The sequence below is a fragment of the Apteryx mantelli genome, chromosome 5 (genome assembly GCF_036417845.1).
Source record: "Apteryx mantelli isolate bAptMan1 chromosome 5, bAptMan1.hap1, whole genome shotgun sequence".
Taxonomy (NCBI): domain Eukaryota; kingdom Metazoa; phylum Chordata; class Aves; order Apterygiformes; family Apterygidae; genus Apteryx; species Apteryx mantelli.
Window position 1 is genome coordinate 87,757,773 of NC_089982.1, and position 20,003 is coordinate 87,777,775.

General features: G+C 67.3%; 1 protein-coding gene across 1 annotated transcript in view; it reads left to right on the top strand.

Moving 5' to 3' along the window:
* The first annotated feature begins 6,493 nt into the window (after nucleotides 1-6,493).
* Nucleotides 6,494-20,003, top strand: part of LOC106487412 (dedicator of cytokinesis protein 2-like) — an 83,670-nt gene continuing 70,160 nt past the window's right edge. The window contains exons 1-17 of the mRNA XM_067298455.1: nucleotides 6,494-6,536; nucleotides 8,250-8,333; nucleotides 8,575-8,615; nucleotides 8,894-8,949; nucleotides 9,181-9,277; nucleotides 9,353-9,501; nucleotides 9,994-10,129; nucleotides 10,377-10,531; nucleotides 10,662-10,743; nucleotides 11,881-12,016; nucleotides 13,344-13,419; nucleotides 13,919-13,998; nucleotides 14,507-14,632; nucleotides 15,035-15,159; nucleotides 16,358-16,456; nucleotides 17,013-17,085; nucleotides 18,077-18,180. Coding sequence (XP_067154556.1) covers nucleotides 6,494-6,536; nucleotides 8,250-8,333; nucleotides 8,575-8,615; nucleotides 8,894-8,949; nucleotides 9,181-9,277; nucleotides 9,353-9,501; nucleotides 9,994-10,129; nucleotides 10,377-10,531; nucleotides 10,662-10,743; nucleotides 11,881-12,016; nucleotides 13,344-13,419; nucleotides 13,919-13,998; nucleotides 14,507-14,632; nucleotides 15,035-15,159; nucleotides 16,358-16,456; nucleotides 17,013-17,085; nucleotides 18,077-18,180 — 1,662 coding nt within the window. The remainder of the gene's footprint in view (nucleotides 6,537-8,249; nucleotides 8,334-8,574; nucleotides 8,616-8,893; nucleotides 8,950-9,180; nucleotides 9,278-9,352; nucleotides 9,502-9,993; nucleotides 10,130-10,376; nucleotides 10,532-10,661; nucleotides 10,744-11,880; nucleotides 12,017-13,343; nucleotides 13,420-13,918; nucleotides 13,999-14,506; nucleotides 14,633-15,034; nucleotides 15,160-16,357; nucleotides 16,457-17,012; nucleotides 17,086-18,076; nucleotides 18,181-20,003) is intronic.

Below are 20,003 nucleotides of genomic sequence, written 5' to 3' on the forward strand. Positions count from 1 at the left end.
CGGTGTCAGGTCTGGTGCCTTCGGAGGGGTGAGCGTGTTACATCCGCACCGCTCGTGTGTCCCCACGTTCCTCTCCAGCCGCGCTGGGCTGACGGCCCGTCTCCCGTTAACCCCAGCGACAGGCCGTAATTAACGTGACGGGCATGCGGACGAGGTATCACGGGGTGACCCCGCAGAGCCCCCGGTGCTGTGCTCTGCCTCCCGCTGCGGGTGGGGGCTGTTCACCCCGCGTGTTCCTGCAGCTCGGTCGGGAGGACCTTTGGGCCCCAGCCGCTCTCCTCGCACCTAGTGAACATAAACAAGCCAAGCTCCCCTGTATCCAGGCAACCACGAAGGTTTAGTCCTGCGGTCTGTTCCCTTTAGCTTTCCAGGCCCGGCCTAAAACAGGCTCCCCTGGAGGGAAGCATCTCTTTCCCTTCCGCTGCCAAACTGGGTCTCTGGCAATGACAAAATCCCTCTCTACGAGGACACCTCCCCTGCTCCCCGCTGGGGCAGCGCTCGCCCTGGCAGGGTCTCCCGGCCTTTCGGTCGCTCTTGCGGGGGGGATCCCTTGCAGGTGGCGTGTGGCCAGCACCGCCGACAGCGTCTGGCTGTTCATCTCCCATTGCATGTGCCCGGGGGGCACACGAGACGGCGGTAGCCAGCTGCAGCTCTCACTCAGGGTCTCCCTGAGCAAACCTGCAGATGACAATGACAACTTCTAGGTGGCTGCTCTAGACTCTGATCTGAGCCTGCCTTAGGTGGGAAACCCCCTACTCCCCTACTTTTCCGCTCAGGACTTTGCTTTGCACCCAGCTAATGCACCTGCGTGTGTGGCTCAGACACCCTCCGAATAACCCAGCTGTGCAGGCTGCAGGAGCTGAGCCTGGGCTCGCACCAGAGAACGGACAGGCCCCCCCAGCCCTCCCGTTCGTGCCTGGCCTCTGCCGCTGCTTCCCCTGGCGCCCTGAGCTGGCAGAGGGAGGCCGGAGGGCAGTGGCCAGCCCCGTCCGACCCGCGCGCCCCAGCCTCGCTTGGCAGCGCGTGCTGCGCAGGGGGGCTGGCTCCTGTCGCAGGCACGGCGCCCCCAGCCCCCGCTGCAGGGCAGCTGGGCTCCGTCCCGGCACATCTGGGCTCCGTCCTGCTCCCCAGGGCGGACGGAGCGGGTCGGGGAAGTGGGACTGTCCCAGAACCACGCTCTCGGCTCTGGTGACCGCGCGCCCCTCACCGCCTCCAGCCTCCCCTTTAGCCAGCATGCTTTACAATGTCATCTTTCGCCGTCTCCCTCCCTGTAGTTTGCTCCGGTTTATTTATACACTCATGTTTCAACCCCTGATAAAGCCATCCATCACCCTGACTGCTCCGGTAGCTTTTCCTGGCTCTTGAACATGGTCCAAGTGTCTCAGACGGGACCTTGCAACAGCATTAACATTGCCCCATCCCTGCTGGGTGATTTCCCCTTTCCACGAGGCCAGCCCATAGATCAGCCCATTGCTCTGCTCTGTCCTGTCCCCTCGGAGGAGCCCCCGTGCTGTAAAACACTCTCCTGCTGCTAGTCTTGAGGTGTGCTGGGCACAGCCGGAGCTCAAACCCTCGCAGCACGTGTCCGGTCCAGCTTTCCTCCTGCCGGGCGGGCTGCCCTGGACGGGAGAAGCTGTGAGCTGAAACCCTGTCCGGTCCCAGGAAGGGGGCTGCACGCGACGCCAGGCGAGGGCTCAGCCCCAAGGGTGCCCCCAAGAGCCCCTCAGCCGGGGCGTGCTGGGGGGGAGGCTGGCAGCCAGCCCACCCTTCCCCGGCTGGGCGCAGCCCGCCAGCCCGCAGGGCCCTTGCGCAGCGCCAGCTCACGGCCCCGCGTCACACGTAGGCTCTGTGGCACCGCCGGCGCTGCCAGGTGCCCTGTGCCCGTGCCGAGCACCCAGCCTCCAAGCCAGGCGCCCTGTGCCTGTGCTGAGCACCCAGCATCCAAGTCAGGCACCCTGCAGCGGTGCTGAGCACCCAGCATCCAAGCCCGGTGCCCTGTGCCGGTGCCGAGCACCCAGCATTCAAGCCAGGCACCCTGCATCCATGCTGAGCACCCAGCCTCCAAGCCAGGCGCCGTGCGGCGGTGCCGAGCACCCAGCATTCAAGCCAGGCACCCTGCATCCATGCCGAGCACCCAGCATCCAAGCCAGGCGCCGTGCGGCGGTGCCGAGCACCCAGCATTCAAGCCAGGCACCCTGCATCCATGCTGAGCACCCAGCCTCCAAGCCAGGCGCCGTGCGGCGGTGCCGAGCGCGCCGCACCGGAGCGGGCAGCCTGCAGCCGCGCCACGGAGCCGCTGCCGAGCGCAGCAGCCTGCAGCCCCGCGCCGGGCGTCCCGCGCCGCGCCCGGCCCCGCTGCCGCTGCCGCTGCCGCTGCCGCTGCCGCTGCCGCACGGTCGCCCTCAGCCCGGGCGGCGGCGGCGGGCGGGCACCGGCAGGTGGAGCTGCCGCACCGGGGACGGGCCCGGCGCTGCCGGCTCGGCTCGGCTCGGGCCCTGCGGCCGGAGACCCCCCCCCCCCCCCCCCCAATCCCGGACACGGCGCTGCCGGCGCGGCGCGGCCGGGCTGAGCCGGACCGGGACCGGGACCGGGACCGGGACCGGGACCGGGACCGGGACCGGGCGGGCGGTGCTGGCCCCCACCGGGCACCCTGCCGCGGCGGCAGCACAGGGGCTACAGCAGCCGGGGCGCCCTGCCCCGCACGGCCCATAGCCCGAGCAGCCCCATAGACCCGAGCAGCCCCATAGACCCGAGCAGCCCCATGGTCCCGAGCAGCCCCATAGCCCTGAGCAGCCCCATAGCCCGAGCAGCCCCATAGCCTGAGCAGCCCCATAGCCCCGAGCGGCCCCATGGTCCCGAGCAGCCCCATAGCCCTGAGCAGCCCCATAGCCCGAGCAGCCCCATAGCCCGAGCAGCCCCATAGCCCCGAGCGGCCCCATGGTCCCGAGCAGCCCCATAGCCCCGAGCAGCCCCATGGTCCTGAGCAGCCCCATAGCCTGAGCAGCCCCATAGCCTGAGCAGCTCCGTAGCCCCGAGCAGCCCCATAGCCCTGAGCAGCCCCATAGCCCCAAGCAGCCTGGGCACCCTGCCCTGGCACCAAGCCCCATAGCCCCGAGCGGCCCCATGGTCCTGAGCAGCCCCATGGTCCTGAGCAGCCCCATAGCCTGAGCAGCCCCATAGCCTGAGCAGCTCCGTAGCCCCGAGCAGCCCCATAGCCCTGAGCAGCCCCATAGCCCCAAGCAGCCTGGGCACCCTGCCCTGGCACCAAGCCCCATAGCCCCGAGCGGCCCCATAGCCCTAGCAGCCCCATAGCCCCAAGCAGCCTGGGCACCCTGCCCTGGCACCAAGCCCCATAGCCCCGAGCGGCCCCATAGCCCCGAGCGGCCCCATAGCCCTAGCAGCCCCATGGTCCCGAGTGGCCCCATGGTCCTGAGCAGCCCCATAGCCCCAAGCAGCCTGGGCACCCTGCCCTGGCACCAAGCCCCATAGCCCCGAGCGGCCCCATAGCCCCGAGCGGCCCCATAGCCCTAGCAGCCCCATAGCCCCGAGCGGCCCCATGGTCCTGAGCAGCCCCATAGCCCCAAGCAGCCTGGGCACCCTGCCCTGGCACCAAGCCCCATAGCCCCGAGCGGCCCCATGGTCCTGAGCAGCCCCATAGCCCCAAGCAGCCTGGGCACCCTGCCCTGGCACCAAGCCCCATAGCCCCGAGCGGCCCCATGGTCCTGAGCAGCCCCATAGCCCCAAGCAGCCTGGGCACCCTGCCCTGGCACCAAGCCCCATAGCCCCGAGCGGCCCCATGGTCCTGAGCAGCCCCATAGCCCCAAGCAGCCTGGGCACCCTGCCCTGGCACCAAGCCCCATAGCCCCGAGCGGCCCCATAGCCCTAGCAGCCCCATAGCCCCGAGCAGCCCCATAGCCCCGAGCGGCCCCATAGCCCTAGCAGCCCCATAGCCCCGAGCATCCGGCCTCCCTGAGCCCAGCAGCACTGGGTGCTGCCTGGTGCAGGCACAGGTGGCACCAGGCCGCGTGCCTGCTCCGGGAGCGGTGCCTCCGGGAGGGCTGGCGCTGGCACGCGGCTCCGGTGAGCCGGAGGGCTGGGGGCTGCCAGGGGCTGTGCCTGGAGAGAGACAAGGAGCAGCGTTTTGTGGTGGAAGGAACCAGCCGCTGAGCAGCACCCCGCAGGGCCCGGGAAGCTGGACGGGCAAACGCCTGCGTAGATGCCCAGCTGCCCGGCTGTCTTGGACAGCTCGGATGAGATCCTGACTGCGCAGGGCATGACAAGGAAATAATAACGGTCCCTGCTGGCCTTGGGACTTCAGCGTCGGCAGCCGCAGCGCAAGGGGGGTTTGGAGAACCTCCCAGGCTGTTGCAGGCAGAAAGCGAAACTCTGAAACCATTTGCAGTTACCGCCTTCCTCTCGCCGCAGCTCTGGGAGAGACCTGCAATCCCCCTGCTCGCGCTGAGCCGTCGTGCGGCCCCGACGTGATGAGACCTGAGTCACGGGAGTGTCTATTTTATGCAGCCGGGTCCCTGTCAGTGCTGCAGCGGTGCAGGGCTGCTGCTGCTGCTGCGGGCGCCGGGGCGAGCGGGGCCGGTCCAGCAGGCCAGACGGCAGGCAGCAGCTTGCAGCACTTCCTGACCTTCGCCGCTGACTAATCGCGGCTGCTGCGGCTGCCTCCCTCGCGCTTCAGCCCCAAGCAGGGGCTCTTCTCTCCACCATCGAAGGTCCTTGCTGCAGGCTTCGGCGTTGGCAGTCCCTTGGCAAACGTCTCCAGAGCGCGGCTCGCTGCCTCCGCGTGCCCATGCTCTGCTGGCACGGAGCAGGGCTGCCCGGGCCAGGGACCTGCCTGTGCCGGTGCCCCGGAGCAGATGTCCAGGCAAAGGAAAGAGGACCCTGACAGAGCGATGCTTCCCTGGATTACCTCCTTCCAGCGCTCTGTAAAGAGACCAGATCCGCATTCTTGTGCTCGGCAGCCCTTGCTGGTCGTTAACCCTTAAACCTGCCTCCTTGTTTCTGAGTTCATCATAGACTCGTCTTCCACATCATCCTGTGGCAACAAGTTCCCCGCTTCACTGCTCCCTATTCCCTTCCTCAGGCGCTCCTGTCCGCAGGGCTCCCTGTCCCCCCTCCGTCTTCCCTTCTCCAGGCCGAAGGGTGCTGTCTGCCGGGTCTCCCCTTGTACAGAGCCGTCCTGGCGTCCTCCGCGCTGCCTCTGGTTCCTCCTGCCTCCCCGAGGGGTGATGGAGCAGCCTGCAGGGCTCAAGGCGGGTGCCGGGATTTGTGCACGGCAGCTCCTGTCTGAGCTGCTGCGGGTCTGTCCCCCCCCCCCCGGCGCTGCCACGCGCCCCGAGAGCCCGCGCCGCGGCATTGCCCTCGCCGCCCGGGCAGCCACGCGCCGCCTGCACCCTGCATCGCTTGTGGGGCGAGAGCAGGTGCTGGCGTCTTCCCTGGAGCTCGGGGCGATCGGGGGGGTGGGAGAGCTGCAGCCCGAGGTGACCCTGCTGCAAGCTCAGGCCGCCGGGGAGGGAGGCAGCCTGCGCGGCAGGGTGCGGGGCCGCCTCGGGCACCGCTCGCTCGTGGCAGGGAGCGCGGCGTTGGCTCCAAGGGGCCGACGGAGAAGCGGCTCAAACGGATGCTGCAAGAGCAGCCGCCTGGCTGTGGAGCCCTGCCAAGGAGGGCTGAGAGCACGGCCCCAGAGAGGACAGCGGGTCCCCGGCAGCACGTCCCTGCGGGAGAGGGCCTGGCCCAGGCTGGGCTCTGCTGCCCGGGGCAAGAGTCCTCGTGCCTGATCCAGTCGGGGTCCCGTGAATCCAGAGGCGCCCTGGGCCGTCGAGTGGCTCGCAGTGGATGAGAGAGGAAGGAAGTGGTTTGATGCTGAGCCGTTGCTTCACCGTTTGGGCTGCTGCAAGGAGAGCAAAGCACTGGGCATGGTCCCGCAGAGCCCGTCATCCCAGCCCTGCGCCACGCCACGCAGGCGTTCGTGCTGGTGATCCCTGCGCACCGAGCGACACGGACGGAGCAGCCCCGGCCGGGGAGGTGGAGGCGGAGGCCTCGTCCCAGAAGTGCCGGTGCAGTGCTGCACGGCCTGTCCCGAACGCACCGCTCCCGGCCAGATCCCTGCGCTGCGGGGTGGCTGGAGCTGCCCGTTGCTCCGCGCCCCCGGGCTCCGGCCCTGCATCCCACTGGGCTCCCCAGGCCTCTCGGGCAGCCGGTGCTCAGCCACCCGGCCCTGCGGGCACCTGCCGCTGCAGCATCGCCCTGGGGGCAGGCCAGCACCCACGGAGGGGGCTGGGGGTCTCCGTCCCACCGCCCCCTCGCACCAGCGCGCCGCGGGGTGCGGGGCCGTTGGCTGCGCAGAGCCCAGCTGTGCGTTGAGGAAGCGGAGGTTTTCACAAGCCGGTGAGACGCACGTGACCCGGCGAGCGCGGCGGGAGGAACAGGCAAACGCCCCGCGCAGGGCCCCGGGTCCCCGCGCCGCGCTGGACGGCTGGAAATGGCCCCTTGGCTGCCCACCAAGGAGGAGAAGTATGGCGTCGGTGAGTGGGCAGGACGGGGCCGAGCGGGGCGCTGGGCGCTGCCCCGGCGCAGCCCGGAGGCGGTGCGGGGGCCGGGGCGACGCGCTGGGCTGCTCCGGCGCCCGCCGGCCGCGGGGCTCAGCAGGTGCTGCCGCGGGTGCTGCGGGGCAGGGTGACGGCGCGGGGCTGTACCGCGGCTGTGCTCTGCGGTGCCGGGCTGGCTGGGCTGGTGGGCGGCGCCGCGATGCCAGCGCTGGGATGCAGGAACGAGCACGGGGCGGGCTGAGGGATGCAGGGCTCGGGAAGGGGGAGGCTGTGCAATCCCCGGCAGGGCTCGGGAGCCTGGAGGCTGAGCATCGCCGGTGCCCGGTGGGGACGGGGAGCTGAGCAGGGCAGGTGCCCGGGGAGCTCGGAGAGCACCCTGGAGCCGGGGAAGCCGCGGGGCCGAGGGCTGAGCGTCTCTGACGTTCGGCACAGGATCTGGCTGTCTCGTGTGAACTAGGGAGCTGGAGCCCAGCCCGGCTGATGAAGCACGGGACCCTGCACCCAAGGGCTCATTAGCTTGTTAATGACCCGCAGGATCCTGCACCCCAGGGCTCGTCAGCTCATTTATGACTTGTCCGCAGGAAGGTGCCTGGAGAGCTCCCAGCTGTCCTGCGTTTTGCCCAGGGCCTGACTGGGTCTTTGCCCCCAGCCTCTGCACTGAGCAGGGCAAAGCCCTGGGCAGCCCTGTCCCTTCTGCTGACCCCCCCCCCAGCCAGCACCAAACCCCCAGCCCCACACTGACCCCACAGCCTGTTCCCTCTGCACCATCACGCACTTCTCCTTGCACTCGCCTGCCCTCGCAGCCCTGCGCCTCTTCCCGTTTCTGGCCGGGGCTGTTTCCCATGTCCTTTGCTCGAGCTGCGAGCAGCATTGCGGAGCAAGGGCTGAGCCCCCCGTGGGGTGCTGGGGTGCTGCGCTGGGCTGGGAGCAGAGCCGCAGATGCCCGCTCGTGCCTGCCAGGACATTGACCGTCGTGGTGCGGCCGGCCGGGGAGCGAGCCGGGGCCGGGGCTGGGCAGGGGCCAGGCTGGCCTGGGGACCTGGTGCGGCGGGCAGGGCTGCGGGAGCCCAGGGCTCGCGGCGGGGCAGCCCGGCTCCCGGGGCTGCAGGCAGGGCCGGGGCGGCGCAGGGGAGCGGTGCCGATCTCGGTGCATCGCAGCGATGCAGCCTGTGTCCGTGAGCTTGGCCAGGCCCGGAGCGGGCGGCGGGCACGCGCAGTCCCAGCAGGGATGGATCCGCCAGGCACTGGCACGGCCAGCGGGAGCCTGCCCCAGGCACAGGGTGACCAGCCAGGACCGTCTCTGCCAAGGGACCCAGACGGAGCGGTCACCAGCCCCGGGGCCAGAAATAGTGGCGGGACTAACCGCAGCCCGGGTCCCGGAGCAGCCTGCGCCGCAGCAGGAAGCGCCTCGCCGCCAGCGAGCTCTGCGCTCCCGCTGGCCCCGCTCCCCTCGCCGCCGTCCCCAGGAACCGGCCCCGAGCCGCCTCGGCGAGGGGCTGGGACCTGCAGCCGGGTGGGCTGGGGCACGGTGCAGACCAGCACCCCGGCGGCTCGGGGCCGAGCGGCTCTGCCCCGCGCGGGGAGGGCTGCCGCGGAGCGTGCCAGCCGGAGCACCAGGGTGCCCGGGGGCCTCGGAGGGGGGGGGCTGCGGAGCGGGGGCCCCGTCCCACGGCGTCGCTCTCTCCCCAGCCCTGTGGAACTTCCCGCGCACCAACGAGCATCACCTGCCGCTGCAGATCGGGGAGACGGTGCACATCCTGCAGGCGTCCGAGGGTAAGGAGGCCCCGTGCTGCTCCTGCGTGGAACAGGCTGGGCGGCTGCACCCCGACACCGGGGCTGCCTGCCCCCCCCCCCAGCAGGGAGGCGTTTGGGGGGCTGGGGTGCACCCCAGCACCAGGGACTTGTGCACCCCCCCCCCGGCTGCGCTGGCTGCAGACACCCCCCGCCCCGCCACTGCCCTGCTGGGGGCCGTCGGGTGCCCGAGCCCGGCTCACGGTCTGTCCTTCCCTTGCAGGCTGGTATCGCGGCTACTCGCTCAGGAACAGGGCTGCCCGGGTAGGTGGGGGCTGCTGGCGGCGAGGGGGTGGGCACGGGCCTGACCCCCCCCCCCCCCGGGAGGCTCCGCCTGGCCCCGGCTGGGTGGGATCTTGGTGGAGGGGATGCATCAGGCACCCGGGGCATCGCCACCCCGGGGGACCCTCCGTGGGGGAGCCCCATTCCGGGGGTGGGGACCCCCCAACCTGGGCACCTGGGGGGAGGGCTTTGCCTGCGGGGGCCCGTGGACCCTCTCCCACCGCAGGCCCGTGGGCGCTGACGGCTCCGGCTCTCCGCAGGGCATCTTCCCGGCCTCGCTGATCCACCTGAAGGGCGCCGTGGTGGAGCACAGGGGGTAGGTACTGGGGCGCGGGGTCTGTCGCGCGCCTCGCGCCGGGCTCTGCCCGGCTCCTGCCCGCGCCGGGCTCTGCCCCTGCCTGGGCGCTGCCTGCGCGGGAGACGGGAAGGCGGCTCGGAGATGCGACCCGGGCGCAGGCAGCTCCAGGGACCCCCCGGAGCCCGAGCCGGCAGCGCTGGCGGGGGCCGGGGCGCGCGGTGCTGCAGGGGCGCTGGCGGTGTTCCCCAGGGCGGAGGAGAGCCTGGTCCCCGCCGAGATGCCCATGGTGCAGGAGATCACCACCACGCTGCGCGAGTGGGCCACCATCTGGAAGCAGCTCTACGTGGTGAGCAGCCGGCGCGGGCCGGGGGGGGACGGGGAGACCCGGGGCACGAGGGTGACCCGGCCTCGCTGCCCGCAGGCGGGGCAGACGGAGCGGTACCGGCAGGTGAAGCACATGATGCACGAGCTGATGGAGCGGCGCTCGCAGCTGCTCTCGGGCACGCTGCCCAAGGACGAGCTCCTGCAGCTCAAGAAGGAGGTGACCAGCAAGATCGACTACGGGAACAAGTGAGAGCGGGGCACCGCGGGGGCGAGGGGGTCGTGGGTGCATCTGCTGCCTCCCGGGGCCGATGCCGCCCCAGCACGGGCTCGCATGGGGCCGAGGGCTGCCCTGTCCTTCTGCTGCAGGTCAGCCCATAGCTGGGCTTTGGTCTGGATCAGCCGATGGGTGTCACGATGGGACCCAGGTCTCAGCCAGGCGCACAAGCCGCCCAGCAAAGGGATATCGCCCATGAGCCCGGGCCACGGCAGGAGCACGTCCCTGGGGCTGCCCTGCTCCTGCCTCTTCCCAGGGGTCTGCCGTTGGCCGTGGGGGGTCGGGATCCCAGCCAGGCCCCTGCAGCCCTGTGCTCCCGGCAGGTTCCCGGGGGACCCGGTGCCATCCTGGACAGTGTGCTCGGGGGGAGCATGCTGGGCCAGGCCGGTCCCGGCAGGGCGGTGGGCTGGGACCTTACCTGGCACAGTGCGGGTCCTTCCTCACCCCCTGCCCGTCCCCCGCAGGATCCTCGCACTGGACCTGGTGGTGCGGGATGAGAACGAGAACATCCTGGACCCCGACAGGACCAGCGTCATCAGCCTCTTCCAGGCGCACAAGAAGGCCGCGCAGACCATCACGCAGCGCATCCAGGAGGAGACGGTGAGCGCCAGCGCCCGGCATGCCGACCTCGCGGTGCCCGGAGCCGGCTGCATCCAGCACGGCATGGCACGGCTGCGTCCGGCACGTCACAGCTGCATACGGCACTGCACAGCTGCACGGCACGGCTGTGTGCACGTGGCGCGGCTGCACCCGGGGCTCTTGGGGCTGCGCCCGGGGGCTGCCCCATGGAGGGGCCGCGGCGTGGGGCCGCCGGGCGCCCCGAGCTGACCGTCCTCGTCCCCCGCAGCGCCCGCAGCAGAGCGAGCTGGGCTGCAGCGCCCGCCTGTCGGCTTTGCCCTCCCACAGCCTCTACCTCTGCGTGCGCAACTTTGTCTGCAACATCGGCGAGGAGGCGCAGCTCTTCATGGCGCTGTACGACCCCGCGGAGCAGCGGATGATCAGGTGAGGCCGGGCGCGGGGGGCTGGCGGCCCTGGCCCGGAGCCCTCCTGTTTGCGGAGGCGCCTGCAGACCCGGCGCCTGCCCGGCCCCGGCGCGGCGCGGCGATCCTGATGCTCTCGTGTGGCCCTGCAGCGAGAACTACGTGATCCGCTGGGCCAGCACGGGGGTCCCGCAGGACATCGAGCTGCTCAACAACCTCAAGGTCATCTTCACGGTGAGCTCCGCCGGGGCCGAGACCCAGCGCTCTCCGCAGAGCAGCGCGCGCCCCCGCCGCCTGCCCTCGCTGTCCGCCGGAGCCCATCGCTGGGGCGCAGCGTTTCGCAGCCCCGCGGATCTGTGCGCCAGGGCACCGTGCACGGGGGACCCGGCGACCCAGCAGGACCCGGCCATAGCCTGCGTCCCTCTCTCAACACCCAAATCCCCGCTTTTCCCACTCTGTGCGCTCTCTCCTTGCTGCCTGTTTCTGCTGTGACCCCTCCCCGGCCGTGCAGCTCCTCGCACAGACCCTTCCCCCGGCCCCGGGGGTCTGAGCCCTGGCCGTGGGGCTGCCCCTTGGGGACGACACTGCTGCGCACGGAGCCTGCCTGGCCCCCGTGCCCTGGCCCTGCTCCATCCCTGCTCCGCAGCCGGGCTCATCCCTGTTTCCTGCCGCCTCCCGGGAGGGCAGGCGAGGAGCAGCTCCTGCTGACGGAGCAGTTTTCCCGCTGCACAAGCAGAGCTGCGCTGACCCTCAGGACGGCCGAAGCAGAGCCGTCGATACGCAGGCAAACCAGGAAAGTCAGTGCAAATGAGCAGCATCAGCAGTTCCAGCCCCGCAGTCCCCTGGCTCCAGCGCCCGGCAGCTCTCGCCCGCTCCTGACCTCTGCCCGGTGCTGGCGTTGGCAGCGCGTCCCTCCGCCGCTCCGGCGCGGCCTGTGCCCCGTGCCGCGGCCCAGGGGGGAAGCTGGCGCCCGCGGGACCCGGGTGCTGTGCCACCCGCACGCTCGCCTTCGCCACTGCAGCTGCCCTCATTGCAGCTGTGCTCCCAGCCCCAGCCGCGCTTCCCGGCCCGGCACGAGGCGCAGCGCCTTCCCCGGCTGCGGCGTGCCCAGCGCCTGGCTGCCGGCTGCCGCGTGCCCAGCGCCGGGTGCATCGCCGGTGCCTCCCGAGGACGTGGGCAGAGCTCCCCTGTGCCTGCTCCGCATGCTGCGGGGACACCCTGTCCTGCCTTTGGGGACCGCCCGGGAGGGACGGATACCCCGGGCTCCCGTGGTGCCCCCGGCTGAGCCCCTCCACGGGGCACGGCGCCGGCGCTGGACCCTCTCCCGCACTGCACTGTGCTGCGAGCGCCCAACCCTCTCTCCCCCCCCAGGACCTGGGCAGCAAAGACTTGAAACGGGAGAAGCTTTTCCTGGTGTGTCAGATCATCCGGGTGGGACGCATGGACCTCAGGGAGACCTACAGCCGGAAGCTCAGCACGGGCCTCCGGCGGCCCTTCGGCATCTCAGGTGAGCCGGGCTCTGCGCGGGCTCTGGCAAGGGGCCCCAGCGCTGCCCGAGCGGATCCCTTCCCACGCCAAAGGCTGGGTGCCGGCTTGCTGGGCCCTGGGCAGCGGATTGGGGTGGGCGCAGGAGCCTGCCCGTCCCAGGGCTGCTCCGGACCCTCCGCTGCCTGGAGAAGCTGCTCCGCGGTGCACCGGCTCCCTGTTGCCCGCACGCGGACACTGACCCTCGCTTGCCTCTCTGCAGCGGCGTCCTCGCAGCGGACGACGAGTTCCCCTTCCTGGGGCCGGTCCCTGAGCGCTGGGCTCTGCTGCCCTATTGCCCCTTCCCCAGCCTGGCCCCACTGCAGCCCCCTGGCGAGGCGCAGGGCCTTCCCCGCGCACGCCTGGAAATCCGGCACGGATTTCTGCATGCCGAGAAACCCTCGGCTTTCTCCTCCCGCGGCAGCCGAAGCCAAGCACGAGCTCAAGGCTGGCGTCGCCTCGTCCTTTCCAGCGAGATGGTTCCTCCGTACCGGGGGCTTCCTGCAGGCGGCCCCGGGGTTGCAAGGCGCCCGCCCCGGCGGGGCTGGTGCAGTCGTCGCCCCACGGCCAGGCAACGCGGCAGTCATTCCCCAGGGAGCAGCCCTGGGGCCGCGGGCACATCCCGGTCCCGGCCCCAGCGGAGCGGGGAGCGCGGGAGCTCCCTCCGCATCCCCCCGCACCCGTGCTCTGACAAATGCTCCTGCTCTGGATATCGATCCTCATCAGATGGGCTTGGTAGGAAATTATTGATTTTAATTGGCTAATTAGTGTGCGCTAGGACCTCAGCCATGGAGTAATTACCAGGTGAATTATTAACACACGGCAGCTAATTGCGCTCTGAGCTGAGCGCGTCCCCGGGGAGCGGAGCAGATCCATTGCCCTGGCGCCTGCTCTGCAGAGCCCTGTCCATCCTGCAGCCGAAGCCCCCGTGCCTGTGGCCGACGGAGGCCTTCTAGATTCGGGTTATTTTGGCCAAAACCTGCCCAGGAGCTCGGAGCCGACCTGGCGGTTGGCAGCAGCGCTGTCCCTGCGTGGCCTTGCCCAGGGCCGCGTGGCGGCGGGGACACGGCAAGCCCGGACCCGCGGCTCTGCCCCAGCGCCAGCCCCGCTCCGCTCGGGGCAGGAGAGCGGGATGGCGACCGCTGAGGCCCCGGCCCGGATGAGGCCGAGGGCAGCCCGGAGGCGGCGCTGCAGCCGGGCGGAGAGGGGAGCCGGGGGGACGGGGCGGCGTTCCCGGAGCGGAGCCGCGATCCTCGGGGTGGCTCGTCGCGCGCCTCCGGCAGCCGCCCCACGCCGCCGTGCCGCTGCAGTGATGGACATCACGGACATCACCAAGGGGAAGAGCGAGAGCGACGAGGACAAGCAGCACTTCATTCCCGTGCACCTGTGAGTACCACCGCGCTGGCGGGACGGGGCCGCCGGCCTCGGCGCTCCGCAGGACCCGGGCGAGCACGGGGAGAGGGGCTGCAGCGGAGCCCAGGGAGCCCAAAATAGGTTTTTCCTATTAAACAAGACCGTGGAGCTCCTTGGGACACAACGTCCCCAGGCCTAGGAACTCAGTAAGGTCAGAAAGGAGGTTTTTATATGGACGGCAAGATACGGAGAGATGGAAAGAGCCCCCCTGAAAGCCCTGCTGAAGCTCTGCCTCCCGGGCGTTCGGGTCGGGGACCGCGTCCCGTGTCGGCTGCGGACGCTACCGTGCACCTTCCCCCGGGGCTCGGAGGCAGCCCGCTCCGGGGGCTTGCGCGGGCTGGGGGGGGCGTCGTGTTTTTCTGTTCGCTCGCGCCCTCCCGGCAGCCCCGCGGGTGCCGGCGGTGCGGGGCGCCTTCCGCGTCCCCCCAGCGGGAAGCGCTTCCCAACCCCTCCCGTGCTCTGGCGTTGGCAGGGCAGCGGCCGACAACGACTTTCTGCACGGCATGATAAGGAAGGCTGTGGAAGGGAAGGACATCAACCACAAAGGCCAAGGTAGCCGCCCCGCGCGGGCTGCTCCTGAGCTCGCTCCCGGGCGGATGCGTGCGTTGCCCTGACAGCCGGCGTCGGAGCCCTGGAGGGACGGGGAGGCCCTTGCCCACCCGATGCCCACCCGAGCCCTGAGCCCCGCAGGAGGCATCGGCCGCTTTCCACACCGCCCGGGGCTGCCAGGCCTCGGAGACAGCTGCAAATAGCGTTTAGGGCACGAGCGGGGGCTGCCAAGGGGAGAGGGCCGATTTCCTCCCAAGCTGAACATGAGAGAGGACGTTTTCGGGAAGGGTATGTGGCTGTCCATGCTGGAGAAGACACCCAGACAGCAGGGTCCCCCTTGTGGGTCAGAGGGTCTGGTGTGTCCCTGCGGGATGCAGAGCGCTCTCCGGGTCCGGCTCCCGGGAGCACGGAGCGTTGTCCAGGTCACCCTGCAGCCCGGTGCCCGGACGAGCCACGGGAGGTGCACGGCCGGCGCTTGGCACGGCGCCGACCCCGTCTCTGCCCCCGTCAGGGTTCTGGGTGTCCCTGAAGATGCTCTGGGGGGACCTGAGCCAGGTGCGCAAGGACCATCCCCACCTCGTGGACCGCAGCACGGTGGTGGCACGCAAGCTGGGCTACCCGGAGGTCATCATGCCAGGCAAGCGGGAGGGACGTGCCGCGGCCGCCCGGCATTGCCGCGCCTCCGGGGTGGCCGTTGTCCGCCGTCACAGGGGTGGTGGCGTTGGAGCTCGCCCGGAGCGTGCCAGGAGGGATGCGGGCGCGAGCAAGGGTGCACACACGGGATGGGGACACGGCTCCACTTGGGAGCAGGGTCTTGCTGCCAGCGGTGCTGGGACATGGTGGTGATGCTGGGATGGAGCAGCACTGCCAGGGCTTCCGGGCACGGGGCAGGTCCTGCGAGGCCGCCCGGGAGCAGCACGTGCTTTGCCAGAGCTCTCGCCTGGCGCATCCCTCAACGATCCTGCTGGCTCCAAGTGCGGCATTGCACAGGGGCCGGTGTCCCTGGCCTCACCGGGCTTTCCCACGTGGCTCCTCCTAGGAGACGTCCGGAACGACATCTACCTGACGCTGGTGCAGGGCGAGTTTGACAAGGGCAACAAGAAGACGCAGAAGAACGTGGAGGTGACGGTGTGCGTCTGCGATGAGGCCGGGAGCGTGGTGCCGGTAAGGCATGCCGGCCGGAGCGGGCACCGTGCGGCAGGGAAGGCGGCTGTCGGGAAAAGGGGAATGCTCTCGCGCCAGGGATGCTCTGAGTGCGCTGCTGGGCTCCTCGTGCCGGAGGGCACGGAGCCAGCCGTGGTGGGCGTCCCCTCCAGCACGGACACGGCCTGCCCGCCCGGGGCAGGGTCTGCCATTGGGGACCGCTGCTCCGACCCGGCATGCCCTGTCCTTGCGCCCCCTCCGCGGCGTGCCGGCCTCAGTTATGGCTGGGGGAGTCTCAGCCATTTCCTTGGCACAAAGGGGCTGGAATAGCCTCCTTTCCAGCAAACTGGAGCTCTTGAAGTTATCCTTCCGAATAGCCTTGGTCTCTAAATAAAGATTCGGAAAAGCGATTGGAAGGGATAGGCAAAAAGTCATAGTCCCTTAGGGCTTGTCAGAAACCCCGGGCATTCCCGGAAAGCTCCAGGACGCCGGGCTCCTCCCCAGCTCCGGCGTGAGACTCGCACTGGAGCTGGAGAGGCGACGTGCCGCCGCGGAGGGCGGCAGGAGCCCGAGAAGGGTTTGCACGGAGCGGGCAGCGGGGGAGCGTGCGGAGGAGCAGGCTCGGAGCCAGCCGTAGATTTCTCCCGGTCACACAGCTGGCTGCTGTCCCACCTCTCTTCCAGGGTGTTGGCTTTCATTTCAAATTCAATCCTTATCTGATCTGCAAGAAACAGGTTGTTAATTACTGAGGCTTCTGCTGGGCTTTTCCAGAGGCGCAGCCTCCCCCCATCTCTTTCTCTATCTGTGATAATGAATTTCCCATGCTGCAGCAGAAGTCAAGTCTTGGAAATGCCCTGGGGGGTCATGTGTCCCTCGCTGTCTCCTTTCGGAGACGGCAGCCAGGCCCTGCCGAGATGGATGTGGCACGGGGAATCCTGTCTGCAGCCGGTCCCTATTCACGGCCCCACGCGAGCCGTGCTGAGAAGCGAGACCGGGAGCCAGCCAGAGATGTCCCGGTGCAGGGACACGGGGTGGGAACGCAGTGGATGGGCAGGAGGCCAAGCCTGCTTGGTGGGCAGGGGGACTGGAGCACCCCGGGGTGGGGGCTGGTGTGGCTTAATGGGGGGTGCAAAGTTCTCCAGGCCTTCGAGTATCTCTGGTCCAAGGAAGAGCTGTAGCAAGCAATGTCAAAAGCTGAACACGAAGCGTCTCTTTGCAGAATGTGATCTACCATGGTGCAGGGGACAAGCCAGTAAGCGAGTATCGCTCTGTGGTCTACTACCAGCAGCGACACCAGCGATGGATGGAGACGGTGAAGGTCTGTATGAGCCTCCTCATGTGGAGGCTGAGGTGGGACCTCTGCCGCAGGGGTTGTGGTGGGCTCAGTGGTTGGTGTCCCTGGTGAGGTCTCCTCTGGCTGGACCCCACGAGCAGGGAGGCAGATGTCCACGGTGACCCTGCTTGCAAGGAGCTTTGGGGTGCAGGCTTATGAGCGTGCTCCTGGCTGGCGGTGGTCCCCTGTGCCGCACGCACCTCTCCCTGCCGCCTTCCCACGGGCTCAGCCGTGTGTCCTGCCGATGGAGCCGCACCTGCAGGAGATACGGGGAAGCGGTGGAGGTGTGCAGGTACGTGGGTCTGTGACAGCACCCAGATGTGCACCTGCACAGCGACCTACGCGCATACGGACACAGGCACAGGACACGTACCTGCCTCTAATTCAGCCTCATTAATTGGAAGAAAAGCACATGGGACTGGATTCAAGCAAATTCATGGTTCACTGCAGGCTTTGCCCAAGCTCAGGCACAGAGGGGTCTCTGCCAGCCAGGTCATCCAGCCTGTGCCCCACTGTGCTCACGTGGGCTCCTCTCTCTCAGATTGCTGTTCCCATTGAAGATGTCCACAAGACCCACCTACGATTCACCTTCAGGCATCGCTCCTCCAGTGACTGTAAGTATCTCTCTTCTTCTGGTCTTCCTCTGCTAATGTTCCCAGCAAAGGCTGGAACAGAGATGGTCTTTCCACAGCTCGGGGGCTGCACAAACACGAGCACCCTGTGAGCAGTCCTCACTTTGCACCCATGTGAGAATACATCAGGGATGCTGTGAAATCTGGGCTCAGATGTGGGAGGAAGCATGCCGTCATCCCCGTTTGCTCTGTGCCCCAGCTGCCCATGGTGAGGCAGCGGATCCCTGGGAAGTCGCTGCCTCTTGCATGCAAACCATGCCCTGGCTGTCTGCGCTTGGCTCTCTGGAGCCTCTTCTCTGTCTTGTGGCTTTTGGCTGCTGTGGGCTGCAGCATGGGGCCAGGAGCATCGGCTGCTCCCGGAGCGGGGTGCTGCTGTCAGCCGCTTCCCAGCGCTGAAGAGCCCGTGGGCTAAGACGAGGTGCGGCTGCACGCTGCGATGCTCCCGGGCACCTTCCCCAGGCTTGCTGCAGGAGAGGGTCAGGCCCACGAGGGCCGTCTCTGGCGGCAGGGACGGTGGGTACGACTGGGAGACCTGCACCTGCGACTGCTGCTCGCCAGCGTGACCCTGCCCAAAACCCCATCTGGTTCTCGTCCAGACGACTTTCCGATGGCCATTTGTCCGGGCAGCACAGTGCTCCCAGTGTCAGCAGCTTCTCTATCTGTGCATCATCCGTTTCTCCTTTCCCTCTCTTTGCTGTTCTCCAGCAATTGCAAGCAGATACTTCTCCCAAGTGCGTCAAGGAGATTAAGCGGTCTCACTGCACGTTGTGCAAAGCCCGCTGGCTTCAGGAAAAGAAAAATGATTTCTCTGGCACCACCTTCTCTGGAAAAGACTCCAGCTGCAGGAGGGCAGGGGCCCGCTGCTCCCGCTCTGCAGCCCCTGGGCTGCGTCTGCCCTTTCCGTGCCCATGCAACGCGTCCTCAGGCTGTTCCTGAACCCACTTCACCTACTCTGTGTTTTTGTCTCTCCTAGCTAAAGACAAAAGCGAGAGGATTTTCTCCATGGCCTTCGTGAAGCTGATGCGACCTGATGGTACAACCCTACGTGATGGAGAACATGACCTTTTACTGTATAAGGTACTAGCAGAGCTGGGCAAAGCGACTCCAATGAAATAGAAGGCAGCGCAGGATGCGTGCGCTCCCAGCAGACTGCACGCGGGTCGGGCAGAGCCCCGGGCGGTGCGGGAGCTGCTGCGCTGCTAGCACGTGCCCAAAGCCCCTCTGGGTGGTTTCCAGTCCTCGCGTCCTGTCTGTCTCTGGCTGTCTGGGGACCTGCTGCGGCTCTCTGCACACCTCTTCTCTGATCTCTGCTCTGCTCCTTTGCTAATGACAAGTTTTGTTTAGAAAAAGGTATCAGAACTGGGGGGGAAGATGGCCCATGAAGATATTTTCTACATTTTGCCTGATTTCACCAGGGTTTGGCTCCTTAAAGCTGCTTGTTTTTTCCTTCTGAGAGAGCAGAGAGAAAATGCAGAGAGGAATCACTGTTCATTTAAAAAATTCAGTTGGCTCCAATGCTGAAGTGTAAAAGGCCGTATGAATAACCTGTCTGTCTGCTCGTGTGGCTGCTCCCCTCCTCTCTGGGAGCTGGGATTAGTCGCGGACACGGGAGACGGGAGGGCTGTGAGTTAGTCCCTCGCTGCAAGAGTGAGCTCAGGAGGCTTTTTGTGTGCGCGTTCAGTGTTTCATCATCCCTTCTGGCAATGGAGCTCCAGCCTTTCCTCTAGGAGGTGATTTTCCACTCCCAGACGCTTGGCTATTCCTGATATTTAACTGAATTTTTCTGTAACTTTGCTCTGCTGTTCCTGGACACGTCCTCATAGTTACTCTGGGTAAACCCACCTCCCTTCACAGGTCTTGCGTCTTTTTGAGATGTGCAGATTAGTGTCCGCTGCCTGCTTTAGTAGCAGTGCAGCTGGCCTCAGCCAAGACGCAGGCGAGCCCTCCTTTGGTCCATCCTCTTGCCCTCCGGCAGGGTCTTCACTACCTGCCCCAGTCTCGATCTTAAACGCTTCTGCTAATGGGCACTCTCCAGCTTCCCCAGATGTTTTATCCCTGTGCCGCGCTATCGTTGTTGTTTCTCATTTATCATTTTTCTGATGTCTGGTCCTATTCCAGCACGGACATGGAGATCAGTGCTTTTCCCCCCATCAGTCTTTTATGCTTTTGAAACATGATATCACGTCCCTCTTCTGCCTTCTCATCAGGCAAAGCATCCAAACTCTTTAAGTGCTTCCCGGATACGTGACCTGCAAGGCTGCAGGCGTTTCCCGTGCGCTCCCGGGGAGGTCTCATCCTCGTCCTCGTCCTCATCCTCGTCCTCGTCCTCATCCTCGCCGGAGCGCAGCACGTAGCACGAGCGCCGTGCTCCTTCAAGGCTCGCTGGTGCTGCCTGGAGCAGCAAGAGCAACTCCTCGTGCGTCGCGCTTTTGGATGCTTTTTCTAGTCCTTAAACATTTGCTGCTGCCCTCACCGAGCCCATTATGCTCGTCAGCATCCTCGTCCTCTGCATAAGTTAAAGTTTCCATGTTTTGCTTCGTCTTCTCCCCCAGCCGATCCAACAGAAGATTTCTGCTCTTCCCTGCGAACGCTGAGGGGTGATTCTGGGAGTCAGGAGCTATTTCATGTTTTTATCTTTGTTTGCCAGGGGAATGTGAATTATATGCTTTTAGCTTTTCAGACCTCTTGATCTTATGCTGGTAGAGAAAGGTCTGAAATTAAGCCAGTTTACCCTGTCAGGGCTTAGCTGCCCTCCGAAGAAATGGAGTGCCTTATGTGAGTCAGCTGGAAATTGTAGTTATCGCTAGGCAAAGTTGCACGCTGAAGAGAAAAACAAACAAACAATTTTGCAATCTTTGTCTGACCTTCAGCAGAAAGTTTATTCAGAAAGGCTGCGGATA